The 17886-nt window shown below is 36.0% G+C and overlaps 1 protein-coding gene across 3 annotated transcripts in view; it reads left to right on the top strand.

Moving 5' to 3' along the window:
* Positions 1 to 16744, top strand: part of LOC136264456 (uncharacterized) — a 39839-nt gene extending 23095 nt beyond the window's left edge. For all 3 annotated transcript variants that reach the window (XM_066059194.1, XM_066059193.1, XM_066059195.1), the window contains exons 11-29: positions 4952 to 5023; positions 5521 to 5635; positions 6179 to 6319; positions 6424 to 6490; positions 6553 to 6664; positions 7633 to 7673; positions 8493 to 8613; positions 8666 to 8754; positions 8805 to 8916; positions 8963 to 9119; positions 9204 to 9270; positions 9457 to 9523; positions 9579 to 9667; positions 9723 to 9849; positions 9901 to 9942; positions 9992 to 10060; positions 13326 to 13371; positions 15208 to 15330; positions 16407 to 16744. In XM_066059194.1, the coding sequence (XP_065915266.1) occupies positions 4952 to 5023; positions 5521 to 5635; positions 6179 to 6319; positions 6424 to 6490; positions 6553 to 6664; positions 7633 to 7673; positions 8493 to 8613; positions 8666 to 8754; positions 8805 to 8916; positions 8963 to 9119; positions 9204 to 9270; positions 9457 to 9523; positions 9579 to 9667; positions 9723 to 9849; positions 9901 to 9942; positions 9992 to 10060; positions 13326 to 13371; positions 15208 to 15330; positions 16407 to 16606 (1857 nt within the window). In that variant the 3' untranslated portion in view covers positions 16607 to 16744. The remainder of the gene's footprint in view (positions 1 to 4951; positions 5024 to 5520; positions 5636 to 6178; positions 6320 to 6423; positions 6491 to 6552; positions 6665 to 7632; positions 7674 to 8492; positions 8614 to 8665; positions 8755 to 8804; positions 8917 to 8962; positions 9120 to 9203; positions 9271 to 9456; positions 9524 to 9578; positions 9668 to 9722; positions 9850 to 9900; positions 9943 to 9991; positions 10061 to 13325; positions 13372 to 15207; positions 15331 to 16406) is intronic.
* Positions 16745 to 17886: the final 1142 nt, after the last annotated feature.

Consider the following 17886-nt stretch of genomic DNA (forward strand, 5'->3'; position numbering starts at 1 on the left):
CTAATGTTTGGGATTTGCACTAAAGCTCCTTAGCCTATTTCTCTAATTTCTATCGAATAACATGCATGCACTGAATAGACCAAAAATAAACAATGGTACAGAAGATCATGTTCACTCTACCTACACACTAAAGTTCACCTTGTTCCCATAAGTCATCATGTTGTATTTAAAGTCAGTAATCATTGTGAATGTTTATCAAAGTCAAACAAAAGTTGGTATGAAAGTTTACCTCTGACCAAAATTTCAAAGCATTCAAATAATATGATCGTGGTTTGTTGTTGTAAAAGTATTAAGGTAAACATCAAACAGCCAGAAATGCTTTAGCAGTATCAAGACACACAATAGTGTGTCGTGCAGCCCAAGAAGCCGGCTCGCCACACCGTGAGTGTATTAACAGGAAGAAAGAAAACGCAATTTTCACACCTATGTAGCTCTGTGATCCCTTATCCGATTGGAACCAAATTTGCTACAGACATGCTGGCCAGTTATGGGAGTCTACATACCAAATTTGAAGAAAATCGGTCCAGCCATTTCCGAGATATGAGCGAACAAAATTTCATTTTAATTTCTTCGTTTTTTTCTTCTACTTCATTTCGCACACTTCGCAAAATCCGCCATAAAACACGAATGCATGCTCCAATCAGGTTGAAATTTGGCACACTTGAAGGGCTCATTAAGGAGGATCTCAGTACCAACTTTGGTAGGAATCCGATGGACATTCACGGAGTTATGATCGATTATTCGCGTAAAATATGGTCGAAGGTCTGTCACGCCCACAGGGTAAACCCCTTGAAGGAATGAGTTGAAAATTGCTATGTAGATGGAGTAACCATCGTAGGAGTGCCTTTTTGTGGTTTGAAAAGAATCGAGATAAAGACCATGGAGATATGACACAAAACCCAACCTGTGTCACAATTACACAATCGATTTTTATGAATAAGAAAACTATTAGTTTTCACGCGTACCAGGCAAATCGCCTAGAGCAATGAGCTGAAAATCGGTGTGTAGCTGGAATAATCATCATAGAAAGTCCTTGCAGTAGTACAGAAGAATCAGATTACAAACCACTGAGTCAGGATTTGAAAGCAACTACGTGTTGCAAATGCGAGATCGAGATATTCTAATAGAATAGTCAGTCACCCTAATAGAGCATTCGGCTACGTTTATAACTTCCTCCATTAAAGAATTATATTACATTGCAAGTTATTCTGTAGGGAATTCAGCTACAACCAGTTAATCTGATAGACAATTCAGCTACAGGCAAGTCACCCTGTAGAGAGTTCACCTAGAAACAAATCACCCTGTAGAGAGATCAGCTAGAAGAAGTCACCTTGTAGAGAGTTCAGTTACAAAGAAACTATGCACCATGTAGAGAGATCAGCTAGAAGAAGTCACCTTGTAGAGAGTTCAGCTGAAAAAAATCACTCTGGAGAGAGTTCAGCTACGAAAAGATCACCCTGTAGAGAGTTCAGCTAGAAGAATTCACCCTATAGAAAGTTCAACTGCAAATAAATCACCTTGTAGAGAACTCAGCTACAAACAAACTGCCCTGTAGAAAGGTCAGCTAGAAGAAGTTACCTTGTAGAGAGTTCAGTTACAAATAAACCATCATGTAGAGAGTTCAGCTGCAAAGAAATCACCCTGTAGAGCATTTAAATCACCCTGCAGAGAGTTCGGCTGCAAACAATTCACCCTGTAGAGAGTTCAGCTAGAAGAAGTCACCTTGTAGAGAGTTCAACTACAAAGAAACCACCATGTAGAGAGTCAGCTGCAAACAAATCATCCTGTAGAGAAATCAGCTACAAACAAATTGCTCTGTAGAAAGATCATCTAGAAGAAGTTACCTTGTAGAGAGTTCAGCGACAAAGAAACTATCTTGTAGAGAGATCAGCTACAAACAATTCACCCTGTAGAGAGTTCAGCAAGAAGAAGTCACCTTGTATAGAGAGTTCAGCTACAAAGAATCCATCATGTAGAGAGTTCAGCTGCAAACAAATCACCCTGTAGAGAGTTTCAGCTATGACTCTGTAGAGAGTTCAGCTAGAAGAAGTCACCTTGTAGAGAGCTCAGCTACAAGAAATCACCATGTAGAGAGTTCAGCTGCAACCAAATTTCCTTGTGGAGAATTCAGCTACAAACAAATCGCCCTGTAGAAAGATCAGCTAGAATAAGTTACCTTTTAGAGAATTCAGTTACAAAGAAACCATCATGTAGAGAGTTCAGCTACAAACAAGTCACTCTGTATAGAGATCAGCTAGAAGAAGTTACCTTGTAGAGAGTTCAGCTACAAACAATTCACCCTGTACAGAGATCAGTTTGAAGAAGTTCTTTGTAGAGAGTTCAGCTACAAACAAATCACCCTGTAGAAAGATCAGCTAGAAGAAGTCACCTTGTAGAGAGTTCAGTTACAAAGAAACCACCATGTAGAGAGTTCAGCTACAAACAAATCACCTGTAGAGAGAGATCAGCTAGAAGAAGCTACCTTGTAGAGAGTTCAGCTACAAACAATTCACCCTGTACAGAGATCAGATAGAAGAAATTACCTTGTGGAGAGTTCAGCTACAAAGAAACCATCATGTAGAGAGTTCAGCTGCAAACAAATCACCTGTAGAGAGTTCAGCTACAAACAAATCACCCTGTACAGAGATCAGCTAAAGAAATTACCTTGTAGAGAGCTCAGCTACAAACAATTCACCCTGTACAGAGATCAGCTAAAGAAGTTACCTTGTAGAGAGTTCAGCTGCAAAGAAACCATCATGTAGAGAGTTCAACTATAAACAAATCACCTTGTAGAAAGATCAGCTAGAAGAAGTCACCTTGTAGAGAGTTCAGTTACAAAGAAACCACCATGTAGAGAGTTCAGCTACAAACTAGTGACCCTGTATAGAGACATCAGCTAGAAGAAGTTACTTTGTAGAGAGTTCAGCTACAAAGAAACCATCATGTAGAGAGTTCAGCTACAAACAAATCACCCTGTAGAAAGATCAACTAGAAGAAGTTACCTTTTAGAGACTTCAGCTACAAAGAAACCATCATGTAGAGAGTTCAGCTACAAACAAATCACCCTGTAGAAAGATCAGCTAGAAGAAGTCACCTTGTAGAGAGTTCAGTTGCAAAGAAACCATCATGTAGAGATTTCAGCTACAAACAAATCACCTGTAGAGAGTTCAGCTACAAACAAATCACCCTGTATAGAGAGATCAGCTAGAAGAAGTTACCTTGTAGAGAGTTCAGCTACAAACAATTCACCCTGTACAGAGATCAGATAGAAGAAATTACCCTGTGGAGAGTTCAGCTACAAAGAAACCATCATGTAGAGAGTTCAGCTGCAAACAAATCACCTGTAGAGAGTTCAGCTACAAACAAATCACCCTGTACAGAGATCAGCTAAAGAAGTTACCTTGTAGAGAGCCCAGCTACAAACAATTCACCCTGTACAGAGGTCAGCTAAAGAAGTTACCTTGTAGAGAGTCCAGCTACAAACAATTCACCCTGTACAGAGGTCAGCTAAAGAAGTTACCTTGTAGAGAGTTCAGCTACAAACAAATCACCCTGTACAGAGATCAGCTAAAGAAGTTACCTTGTAGAGAGCCCAGCTACAAACAATTCACCCTGTACAGAGGTCAGCTAAAGAAGTTACCTTGTAGAGAGTTCAGCTGCAAAGAAACCATCATGTAGAGAGTTCAACTATAAACAAATCACCTTGTAGAAAGATCAGCTAGAAGAAGTCACCTTGTAGAGAGTTCAGTTACAAAGAAACCACCATGTAGAGAGTTCAGCTACAAACTAGTGACCCTGTAGAGACATCAGCTAGAAGAAGTTACTTTGTAGAGTGTTCAGCTACAAAGAAACCATCATGCAGAGAGTTCAACTACAAACAAGTGACACTGTAGAGACATCAGCTAGAAGAAGTTACCTTGTAGAGAGTTCAGCTGCAAAGAAACCATCATGTAGAGAGTTCAGCTACAGTACAAACAAATCCTGTAGAAATATCAGCTAGAAGAAGCCACCTTGTAGAGAGTTCAGTTACAAAGAAACCACCATGTAGAGAGTTCAGCTGACCCTGTAGAGATATCAACTAGAAGAAGTTACTTTGTAGAGAGTTCAGCTACAAAGAAACCATAATGTAGAGAGTTCAACTACAAACAAGTGACCCTGTAGAGACATCAGCTAGAAGAAGTTACCTTGTAGAGAGTTCAGCTGCGAAGAAACCATCATGAAGAGAGTTCAGCTACAAACAAATCACCCTGTAGAAATATCAGCTAGAAGAAGTCACTTTGTAGAGTGTTCAGTGATAAAGAAACCACCATGGAGAGTTCTGTAATAAATATAATATTATGTATTTTATATAGTCATATATATAATTTGTATACATTTACTGATAAAATATTTAAAGTACATCTGCTTCATCTTTTCTTCTTCCTGTGGTAAAGAAAAAAAAAAGATAGTTTAAAAAAGTCCCAAAGCCGGCCATAGGCTGGCTTTGGGGTATACAAATACAAAAAGAAGTGAAATCTAATCAAAAACAGCTAAGCTGTAAAAAAAGGTGCGGCCCCAAAAAGGCCATGGTGAAAAAAGATGTGAAATCCAAGGTGGCGGCCAAGAAATGGCTGTGATGGTAGGTTAATGGTAAAAATTTTAATAACGACAATTCAGGTGAATTTGGTGCCGCTTGGTCTTGGCACAAAATTCACCTGAATTGTCGTTATTAAAATTTTTACCATTAATCTACCATCACAGCCATTTCTTGGCCGCCACCTTGGATTTCACATCTTTTTTCACCATGGCCTTTTTGGGGCCGCACCTTTTTTTACAGCTTAGCTGTTTTTGATTAGATATATTAATGGTTCAGCTACACAAAAGTGCAATTGACAAGCATACATGTATAAATATTTGTCTTGTATAATCTGATGCAAATTCTTGCACTGTGATGTAATTATTCAATTTTTAGCAAGCATCAATTGTGCTGGACAATCTTCTTAGCAGTGCCAATGATATTTCATTCCAACAACCAGTGGTACAGGTATGTGATTATGTAGTGTTTTACACTAGCTGGGTGTAATGACATTCAATCAAGCTCATTTGATTTAGTTGCTATTCACAGTATAAAGTCTGGGTCATTAGGTGATTGGTTATAGTTGTGTTAGAATTCTACACATATCTTCATATCTTGTTGTGACTATACTTCAAATATCTACAGAGACTTAATTCTAAGGAAATTCTGTTTGGTGTTCAATTAAGCTCAAAGGGAGATGTGAAAAATTCAAAAAAGACAGTATGATATAAAAACATGCAGCTAGCAAAACCAGTTAGATTTCAGAAGTCTGAAACATATTGGTGGGACAGAATCCAGTTACTGTATATCACAGTATTCATAGAAAACTTGCTGCTGATACTCATAAGTCTCAGACTCATGTCGATAACTAAGATACATTCTACTCATACACAATAACTTCCACAGTTATATTACAGTTACCATAATAGTTTTTAGTTATTGCTTACATGTATGAAATCTTTCAGGATAGCAACGCTAGCAAAGATTTACTCAGAAGCATTGAAAATGTTGGACAATTGTTGGCTGGATCAATTAATACTACATCTAGTCAAGATGTCACAATAGAAAGGAACAATATTAGTATGTAATTACTATAGGTTTATATACTTACATACAGTGTATAGGTAACTCATTACAATAATGTGGAGCATATTTATAACCATATGGGCACGGGCATGCATAATGCACTTAGAATATATGATCATGTGTATACAAGTGTATATGTACATATAAAATACTTGAACATATACAATAGTACAAAGTTAAAGTTCTTGTTGACAACAGTTGTTTTGTATAGAATGCTATTGGCTAACCACCCAACAACACGTTATAAGAGAAAAATGTGTTATCACTGGTACCAGCTAGTGTATCATAAATGATGTGCCTTTTGTGTTAGTCATTGGTACAATACTGTACATACAAGATCTCATAATGAAGTAAAACTACAGCATAAAACTAGTAGCTACTTATTGAAAAATCTGTAAATCAATTCTTATTCATAACAAACAAACAAAGAGTTAAACATGTAATTAAGAAAGGGCATGATTTCTGTAGCTGTGATCTTATTTGACTGTATTGCTTAATAATGTGTCTATTTATACACATGTATGTCTTATATTTCAGTAATTTCTGCCTCTGTGCCAACTAAAGAATTCTTAAGTGAATTTAACGAGATAAAATTTCCAAATCAATCTAAACCGGTGATAAATGATTTGGAAAATCAAGCTCAAATGATCATACCAAGTGTTATTATTTCTAAACAAGGTACTTGTTGTATAAATTCAGTGCACTTGTTGCACATACATGTATACATATATGTAGAAGTGCTGTATGTGTAGCTATTGATACAATTGTATATTAATGTTTAGAAGGAACTCCACTGATTAATTCAATTAGCAGGAGTATAAGCTCACGGTTGCCTAATAATATGAAAAGGTGTGTGAAATTTGCTTTTGTAGAAAATGTTAAAAAAAATATTTCACTAATATGCATTACAGTAAAATGCCAGTGGGAGTGACCATAAGCAGCCAAATCTCATTGAATGGATCAAGTGTCAAACTTCCTGATAACACTGAAGTGACTCTATACATTAAGATCAGCAATTTACCAGTATGTTCCTATCCATAAGGGTATTATACAGTTTGCATTTGATTTTAGCAGAAAACCAAAGTGTATGTCAGGGTGTACGTGTTGTATTATATGTCAGATAGAGTACACAAGTTTGAGGTAATGCCGAAGACAAGACAGTCCTTTAAACCCCCTAACTTCACTGGGATATAATCACACAGCTATACCATCCAGATGCATGGTGGTGTGTAAGAAGCTGGCACGTCATACCATAAGTATATTGACAAAGAAAACACAATTTGTACACATTTGTAGCTCCATGCTGCCTTTACAAATTAAGATGGTTTTTGCTGTGGAAATACCATCCACCTTCAGAAGTCCACATACAAAAGTTGAGCAAACTCACTTCAACCATTCCTGGGATCTGCGTATATAGGCAATACTGCCAAGATGCCAAGAAAGTATTGTAAAGCTGGTTTTTGGGTGATTTTTGTGGCCAGAAACTAATACGTATACTGTAGTAAGTAAGTACTGTTGATATCATTAACATTCTAATATGATAAAGCAGTTGTTGGGTATAAAATGAATATAGATAGTCATGATGATGTCATTTCACCAAAATTTGAAATAATATATATGAGTATATCATTTCATCACTATTATTGCAGTTAATAATTTCATTGACAACTACTGACCAGCATTAGTAAAACAATTAAGCACTTATAAAAATGGCAATAATTTACGTTGTATTTACAGTACCGTTCAAACGCAATGTCTACTCGCAATAGTGTGAGTGATTAAAAAAACTTGCTAATTAAACGGCATGGCACCCATTTCACTCACGAGTATTCGCCCCATTTCGCTTGGGATGAATACGTACTTGCTAGCAAAATGGGTGCCCTGCCCTTTAATTAGCAAGTTTTTGATCACTCGCACTCTTACTAGACGATGTTACGTTTGAGCGGTACTGTACATGAAAAGATTTAACTGCCAGTTTTCTAATTTTGTAGCGTAATTCAAGTGCACTCTGTGTCTTCTGGGATTTTGAAAAGTTAGTTTTATTACTTGCATTGTGGAAACTTTGCATGTCATTGTATGAAGATATACATATTATGTATACTCAATAGTTAGGCCAGGCAAATTTGATTACTTGTTTCTCATCCACAAAAATTTGGATTTCCATGTGGGCAGGAGGTCATTTTTGATAATTCATAATTAACGAAAGCACTCCAAATCAAGCTGTCTGTTACTATAAATGTTAGCTAAAGCCTTTTAAGAACTAGTACTTACGTTTTACCACTGTTTCTGAGGTGCAAGTGACATTTGCTGTGCTGTAAAATGATAGCTAGCCTTCATAGCATCAAAATAAATGTGTACGTGATTGATAACAGCAATAATGAAATTAGAGGCAGTGTGGTAAAAAAGGATGCAGGCAGGGATGAGAAACAATTAATCAAGTTTGCCTGGCCTTAAGCATACTTATTTGTGTGATTGCTGTGAAAAAAATTCAAAAGGAAAGCAAATTACAAATTTATTTTGAGAAAGTCAAGCATGAAATCAAAAAATCAAATATAGATTTAGGTGCATGAAACTTATAAACAGATTCACTTAATTGTTTTGCATATTTGAGAATTAATCACCCCTATAACTTATCACTAGAGTAGGTTATAGTCTCACACACTATATTCCAGCTTCAATGGCCCACTTTTTAAAGCTTTCCTTCAAGGCCATAATGACTTTAAGTTGCAGACATACATACATGCATAAGGTGACATCCATTATGAGTAATAAATTATCTAAACCCACATTCCAGTGCTGACAATGTAGATATGTGCTTCCTTGCTGCATTGTTTAATTGTAATTTTAACAGTGGTGGCTGGTCAACTAAAGGAGTTACCACAAAAGGGTACAATAGAAATAGAAGTGTTGTACATTGCACAAGCTCTCATCTCACAAGTTTTGCAATTCTGGTTGGTGCATCTGGGACTGATGTAAGTATGGTAGATGATTTCAAGTTTATCATTTATAAGCCTTACTTTCCAGGAAGAAGCACTTTCATTTATTAGCTACATTGGATGTGGAATATCCATTGCTTGTCTTACACTTACCATAGCAGCATTGGTGTTACTGAGGTATATACTATATATATGTATGTGTATTGAATATTGTAAAATTTGTCTAGGAAAAAGATATTTAATAAAATTCAACATTTCATTCATCTAAATCTTTCAATTGCTCTTTTGTTGGGCTTGATCACTTTTGTTGCTGGAATTGAGGCTGCGAATGACAGTGATGTGAGTATGACCTAGATACTCTGTTATCTTACAATACCATACACAGGTTGGGTGCACACTTGTGGCAGTAATACTCCACTATACATTCCTGGCTGTGTTCTGCTGGATGCTTTGTGAAGGCATTGTGATATACATATTACTTTACTTCGTATTTTACAAAGGATTCTTCAAAACTTGGAAATTCTATATGATTCTAGGCTGGGGTAAGTGTTAGTTATTTTAAAGTGCAGTTAGTTGTGCACCATGTACAGGTATGTATTCATTTATAAGTTTTTTGTTTGTTAAAGGACTACCTATACCAGTTGTGGCCATATCAGCAGGTGCTGCTCACAAGCAGTATGGAACAGATGAAACGTTAGTGCAACTGTTTCATTATTAATATCAAATGCACTTAAATTTAAATAAAAGCAACTATTTGCCTAAACCCTAGTTTACTAGACCTGGTCTACAAGATAACACCAGGCCTGGGTGAAGAATAGTTGCTAATTCTCGGGATTTGTTAATCACCCATAGTTTTTATTGCACATATATGCACATTAGATGCTGGCTGTCTGAAGAAAAAGGTACTATATGGGCATTCATTGTTCCTATGCTGCTAATAATACTGGTAAGATTTTTTATTGCTGTATAATGTATTTCATACCTGAATAATAATGATGCAGGTAAACATTTTCTTTTTATTTGCTGCTTTGCGGCAAATCTATAAAAGCAAAGCAAAGGATTTGAAAAAGTCAAATGCTGTCACTGCAAAGTAAATTGTCTCTGTGATGATTTGTACACGTGTACAAGTTAATTATAATATGTAGGAGTCTGATTAAAGCTACAATTGTCTTACTGCCATTGTTTGGTACTACTTGGATTGTCGGGCTGTTCGCCGTCAACAAGCACACCACTGTGTTTGCTTATATATTCACTTTCTTAAATGTATTTCAGGTAAATACATTTGCCATAATATGGATTGAATATATGTATGATCTGATTTAGGGAGTTTTTATCTTCTTGTTTTACATAATGCGGAATGAAAAGGTTTGAAAATCAATTGACATGCAACACTGTTTATTCTGACTTGTTGCAGTTCCTGCAATTTTTGAAAGGTTGTAAGCTTGGAGAAAAGTATTCGATCACTCATTCTGATTCCAACACTGTGAGTGATATTTCTTACTATTAACTCAACTGGATATTACATGTAATAGTAATACAGGCAAGGGTGCTTTACCTCCTGATATGTATGTCCAACTGTGAGGGCATACATATCAGGAAAAAGCCCTAATGCCCCATGTTACAGCTAATATGAATAAATATGTAACACTTCTCCCATTCATATCAGGCTGATGGCCTGCACAGAATGATCTATCACCCAAGCCAATATAAGTGCAACCACTGGATGTATATATTATATTATGTATTTGATTATGGGTCAGCAGCTAGTACGCTCTAGTTACATTCGGTTATGATGAATGGAAAAATCCCAGAGATATCATGGGAGAATTCGGTTACATGAGTTTAATGGTTTAATTAGTGCCATTGAATCATTTATGGAATAATGACAGAGGTTACTAAAGGCCTAAATAGGTAAGCTTGCTTGTAGAGTGATTACTTCACACAGAGTGGTAACTTCATGATGGACGTGTGGTCCGTATTTGGAAATGTGTGGAAACAATTGATGAATAAGCTATAGCACTAGTGCTCACCTTAGCCCAACATTTTTCAACTCGTAGGATAGCGTGAGGGTAACAAAATGCTTTCCATCTGAGTGGTTTTCATCTAAGTCATGACAGCAGATTTGATTTTTCACCAATAACACAAAGCCACATGAAATGAACTATCAAATTTCACAAACAAATTCAGCTAGACTGAGTGGTCTGCTTTTGCTGGCTGCTTTTCCCAAGCATAGTAGCAATCTGTACGAGCAGTTGGGGCCTTAACGGAGCTCTGGTCAGCCTGGGGATGGCTGTATGTGGCTGTACAGCTCCGTGGTACTATTGAATAAACACCTGTGCTGTAAGTTTTCTTTCATTTTAGCCCTGTTTTGAGACCTGAATGGCCTATAACTTGGCCTAATTCATCCCTACGTCTTCCTGTTTAAGTTTTTTAAACAGTTCCTTGCCCTCCTCCAGCCTCTGTCTCCCACCCGTTTTGGAATCGCCTGGTACAGTTAGCCCCAACATCAAGTTAAAACTATCTAAAATGGTAGGAAACTTGAGTGTTGGCTACTTCTACTGTGGATACTCTTGAAGGTAAGGAATTGGTGTAAAACATGTGAAAATTTGGTATGTGTAGCTTCACCTATTGGCGAGCTACAACACACTGAATATTTAAAACCAGCATTTCTTGGTACTATTAAATAGGTGATAATACCGATTTTCCCAGACTGGGTCACATTTCTGATATTATGATTATTTCATTGGAATACTGTGATATTACTACAAGTATAAGGAAAGATTAGGAATTTTAAGTTCAATTAAGGATCATAGAAAAACAAAGGGAAACAAGGGAGGTTGCCTACACCTGCAGATATACTAGTGAACATTTAATCCCTACTTCATATTAGAGATTAAATGTTCACTAGTATATCTGCAGGTGTAGGCGACCTCCCTTGTTTCCCTACTTTTTTCCTGTGATTCCTAATTGAACTTATACTTGTTTGTTTACTTTTTGTAACATTATTATGAACTGGTGAACCCATGCAAAGAAAACAGATGGCACCATGTAGAGAAAATGTTTTTGTCTGAACATGCACCCCAGTTATCAATTACTGACTTGAAAGTGAAAATGGTCATTATGCTTTGCTTTCAGCTATGTTCAACCCATTACACAGTTTTACAAATGAAGAACAGTATCAGAAGCATATCTGCAATCAATTCATTCACCACGGAAAATAATGACGATTCCCATTTACAAACGGAAAGCACTACCGTGAATTGACACCTTGGGCATTCAGCACAAAGAAATGGGACACAAAGGAGGACAAAAGTAAGTCCATGATGTGTTCATAAAGGCATGTCTAGGGACGAAGTGTCATCAGACAGTGAAAAAGTCAAGCCTGTAGCCTTAGCTGGTATCAAGTTGTGCTTGCCTGAAGGCATCATGCAGGCGGGCAGGCAGGCAGTCTGGCAGGCAGTTATAGTCAGTAGAAAAAAAATTTTTTTAACTTTGTAACAATCTGTTGGAAGCATTTAGGGTTGTACTAAAGCCACTTTTGGGCTTGGCTATATCTATTCAATACTGCCAAAACACCAGGATGGTATTTTAAAGCTGGTTTTTGGGTGATTTTTATGGCCAGAAAGACACAAACCTCTGTGATCTAATATACAGTACTACCATACTGTATGGTAATATTGAGATACCACCCAGTCTAATTTCATTTCCCTGCCAAAATATCAACCTGACCTAACCTCACAATACCTTTACAGAGTGTCTTGTCAGTATAATGTGGGTACCAAACATGTCTTTAAAATGACTTCTACAAACTTTTAAAAGAATTTTTAACCTAACAGAATCTTACTGACTGACTGACTAATTTAGTAAGTAATGGCGTCAAGCACAAACCAATAATGGATAATGCTATAGGCTTGAGGTTTCACAATTTTCACTGTTAGACAATTTCACTATAATATATAGCAGTGCCAAGGTGTTGAATCACTAGTAAGATGTCAGGCTTTATTTACGATGGGTTATTACATATGAAATAAACCATCCCATGATATTGTGTACTACTCCTGCAATATAAGTATAGTCTACTTAAGCAAATTGATTGCAGGAGTGCTTCATGTAATGTTTGCCATAATTATGTAGAGCTGCATAGTGGGAAGAACATATCTCAAACCTGAAAATAGCAGTTACTTGCACGGTAGTGATCAGTATTGGAGTGCATGTATGTATTGTTGTGCTTGATATGCATTCTTTTCTGTGAGTTTTGATGTGATGTACAGAGAGAAGTTCAGATAGTTAATAAACAAGCTAATGAATTCTATAGAACTTAGAAGGTTTATATAATTCCTACCCCTTTATATGCTTAGCTAATTTCCTTTATTGACTAAATAACACTGCACAAAAAATTATGTTTCCTGACGTTTTGTGCATAACGAATTATGACAATTCCTCGAGTCAGAAATACCTAAATGTGCGTAATTCCTGAATTAAAGGAAATGTATATGGAATTGTGTAAGAAATTCTCACAATTAGTCTATCTTTCAGTAATTATATACACGAATGTGCCTAATTCCTTTCAGGAAATGTACATAAATTATGAAAATTTTGTGATAAACTTATACATTTCCTGAAAATTTCATTTAAGTTTCATTACAGAAACATCATGGAAACATCCTTTTGCGCAGTGTAATAAGCATTAAAATATTTAATGCACGTGTATTTTATTATTTGTACTATGATATTCTTTTCACTGTTAGGCTGGAAGTGGTAGTACTAATCCAAGGAACCGCTCATCAATATCAGGTACATACAAATCATTGCAGTTAGCTGTGCAGTAACTGCATTGGGGCAAACTATAGTATGATTCATTATTAAGTATAATATGTATGCAGCTGCTCATCAGCAATAACTGTGCAAATTCTGTATGGATATATGTACAGTAGACCCTCAATTATCCATACTCTTAGGCAGCATCAACAATAATACATATATAAATAGATATTCTAATAGAACAGTTGTCTTATCACACAAGGGCGGAATAGACGCCTTTATAATTAAGGGGGGCTGGGGGTCTTCTAGCTTGGTGATGTCATGGCCTAGCTGTAAGTCGAAGACCAAAAAAAAAAAAAAAGGTCACTAGCTACCTGCTGGCAATAGTTTCCCTCCACCAACTATATCTCCTAATTTATATCTACATACATAGCTTGCTACATGCACTGTGACTGCTATATTAGAATATCTTGATCTTGACTGCTCTATTAGAGTATCTCAAATTATTGATGCTATTGAGCTAGGCTCTCTATCACAGCTATAGATAATTTTAGGGGGCTAAGCCTCATTTTTTTTCACAGGAGCTAAAATCTCCCCTGCCCCCTCTTCTCTGCTGCCCCTGTTATCACAGCAATCAAGCAAATATTAATGGGTATTTTGCATTCTGTTAAACTGCCAAATTTACTCTTAGATTCAATCTCAGGTTTACCTAGGGGGGGTTAGGGAATGCTATATTTTTCATCTTAAGACCAAGATACTGTAATATAACAGTCACTCTCACACGGCAATCAAACCAACAGCACTATGATAAACTGTTGAAGTCACTGTCAGATCCCAGGGTATAAATTTCGTGACGGAGAGGCATGCCTCCCAATGCCCTTAGGTTGATGCTTTGCACACTAAGGTACATCTATCCTTTACATGTAGCTAATGTTATGTTGATTCTGAGTTGATTTGAGTTATATATTTAACCTCTAGACAATCGGCTACAGCCATTCTTCCTTGCCATCATATACACATAAGTAAACACCAAAACAATAGCTACAAAAATAGCTAGTTACAATGCAATTACAAAGCAACAACAAAAAGACTACACAATTACAAAACAAAAAAAAGACTACACATACATACAATCAATTAACTGAGACACAATACTGTTTAAGAGCATCCACATATGTAAGGGTGTGTAGCTAAGCTCTGGAATCACAAAAAGTTTGAATATATATATTTGATAAACTAGCTACCATACACTACCTGTTGATAGCCCCCTTTATTCACTATTCTGCTCCACCTATATTTGGAGCTTAAGTAACAAGCCAAGGATAATTGATTCATGTTCTTGAAATTACCAAGAATCGCCTCAGTGGAAAAACTAGCTTGATTTAGTAAACAAGTAGATTGTTAGTAGCTCATACTAGCCCATACTCACTATATGGCACAGTTTCATAACTTTGATGTTTTTTCTTCATGTTACATTGTCGAAGTACATTTATCCAACTTATGTGAGCTCTCAAGGTACAGCCAGTATAACAGTACTGCTGTTAATGGCTTCCTATAATGGGAAGAGTACAACCATATTGTATGATAACCAGTGATGATCCCCTTTGTTAGTGCACAAACTTAATGTGTGCTTAATTTGTAGGTTTTAATGAACACTACAAAAAACGATCAACTTTCAGGTGCTTTCCAGGTTATTGGAAGGGCCATATTTCCAAAGGAGTGTTTGAAAGGTGAGGATACATGGTCTTTCCAATGCCTTTCAAATGACCTGGAAAGCACCTGAAAGTTGATTGTGTTTATAGTGGAAATTGCTCAGCAGTTTGATGCATGTATACATTTTTTATTTTTTTTCATTAATTTGTTACTTAGAAGCTCCTAAAAGGCTGGCAAGGAAGATATCAAAAACATGGGAAGAGTACAATGATAGTGTAAGAAAGACATATACAACTGTTTCTGAAGAAGATGAAGAATCAATGGCACCTCCCGCATCCAGTAAGGATAAACATATGCTTTAGCTATATCACTGCAGAAGCCACGAGTTATTTTAGAGATCATGGAAATCGCCCCAGACTATCATTGATCACTATAACTCATGAGTCCATTCAAAATTTATTAGATGTATGTACACAACAACTGCTATAAATATTTGGTTTTCAATTTTATAAAATGCCTATAACTGTTAAGGTCTGTGTCCCCCAAATTCCCTGGTTATATATGGTTATCCTGGCCCAGTTTTATTATTTATTAGTTAGGAAGCTGCACAATGCAATAAAAGCATACCAATGAAATGACAGAAAGAGTATGATGAAGAGATACACTCTTTTAAGTAGTACTGAGAGGTGGCCATAATTTGTTTTATCAGTAAATCTTAAAGTTTAAATTGAAATGCTCTAATTATAATAGTCAACTACTCTTATAGAACATCAAAAAGGGTATCCTTAAGGCTCTGCTTGTAAGTAGGCTAAAAGACCAGTGCAATTGAACAGCTTCTTATCTCACAGTTTGTGCTAAACATTTTGCCATACCAAATTTGTCAATGAAATTTATACTTTTTATTGTACTGACACAATTCTTTAGTACTGTTTTTGAAAAACCATTCAAAAATAACCAAACATATGATGCATTATTTTAGCTACAAATTAATTGGGCTGAAATGCTTCCAAATTGATTAATGCTATTGAAATTTAAAGTACAGTGGAACCTGTCTTAGTGGCCACCTCTTTAAAAAGACCATCCCCTAGTTAGAAGTTTATACACTAATCCAACTGTCTAAAGTAGCCACCTGCCTATTAAGGCCAAGAAAATCTTGACCCAAAGGTGACCGGCTTAGACAGGTTCCGCTGTATCCTTAAAGTCAATAAAGTAATGTTTTCAGCTTCCAGAAATTCTATCTTCTAAATTCTCTTTAGCAATAAAATCACAAAACCAAAGAAACAAACAGAAATATGAGTATTCCTACTACCTTATATATTAGATGTATCATACTATATAGCACCCCCTTGTGAAATCCTAGATCGAACCTGTGTATACCTTTTGTGCACCAATCATGACTGCACTTCTATACACAGCTAACAGCCAAGTTATTGAGTTTGAGTTTGGACCAGGGTCAAGTAAGGAAAGTGACAAGGATGATGATGGATCAAATAAGGAAGACGATAAGGATGATGATGGATCAAATAAGGAAGACGATAAGGATGATGATGGGTCCAATCAAGAAGCTATGAACTCTGATACAGAGAAAATCCATACTGAAGAAACTGAAATGTAACTCACTTATAATTATAGCTGCTACATCTCCTACTGTTTGCTATGCTTAGCTATAGTGTCATGAAGTTAGCATTAAGTTTGTTATTTCTGTACATCCCTAATGTGACTTATATATATATATATATAGAGTAATACTTGACTGTTTTACCTAAAGTATCTATAATTATAGATATGTAGCTGCAATATACAATTGCACATGAATATAACTTTAAAGGATTAAAACAAGAAAGATAAAAGCTAAAACTGATAGGTATATGTGGTGGTTCACTTGGTTTTTATGCAGGTGTAACTAAGGATAGTAATGAATGCTGAGAGAGGAAGCAGAATCTGAGTTTTCTATCATGCTTTTGTTGCTTTCCTTCAAGAAAATTGATAGTTTAGACTTAGTTATAGCATTATATTCACTTACTACATTTTAAATTCAATATAAAGGATCGATAAGTCTACAAAATGTAAGCATATAGGTTATTCACGTATCACAGAACGTTATTTTATATAGCATGTTAACAGTTGCTGGAGAGATGATTTGTAGGGTAAATGTATGTTGCTGAATCAATGCCTTTACAACTGAAATTGTAGTGTAAATTAGGAGAAAATGATTTAGCTTCATCTTAAATGTGTTCTGATTATACATACCCTTTTTTCACACGCACAAAATTGATCCATTTTAATTTTGAATTTACAGTATTTGGCTAGATCTTGATATGAAGGGAATTGATCAGTACAAAGAGTCAATTGGTATGATATTTTGTTTGCTGGAATGTAAAGTATGTGGAAAAGGTACAGACCTTTTCACTAATCTAGTCACAAATGGTTGTAGTTAAGATTTGAGCCAAAAATGAAATTCCTCTTCATCCTGCAGTCTCCATTGTTTGAACAAAATGCACCTGCTTGTTGTAGCTAAGTCGTATTGTACATGTAATAAAGTCATTAAAATGGATAAGTTTGCTAAATTTCATGTCTATACAATATTGAAACCTTTCAGCATTTGAGAGCACAGGACTCCTGCTTCTGAGACCTGATATATGGCTATACCTGCCTTCAAGTGCAGCCTAGTCTGAGGCATAAGTAGTCCATTACTGTGCATATTTCAACAAAATTTTGAATAATGGTTCAAAGATGGAGTAAAGTCAGAGTAAAATATGGAGTTTGTATCTGCATAAATTATGTGTTTTGCTGTGAAATATATGAACTTCATATACATAAATGTTCAACTACACTGTAGCTATGATGATGCTTATACTTCTGAAGCATAGACAATAGGCATAAGCTGCAGTAATA

The sequence above is a fragment of the Dysidea avara genome, chromosome 8 (assembly GCF_963678975.1).
Source record: "Dysidea avara chromosome 8, odDysAvar1.4, whole genome shotgun sequence".
Lineage (NCBI taxonomy): Eukaryota > Metazoa > Porifera > Demospongiae > Dictyoceratida > Dysideidae > Dysidea > Dysidea avara.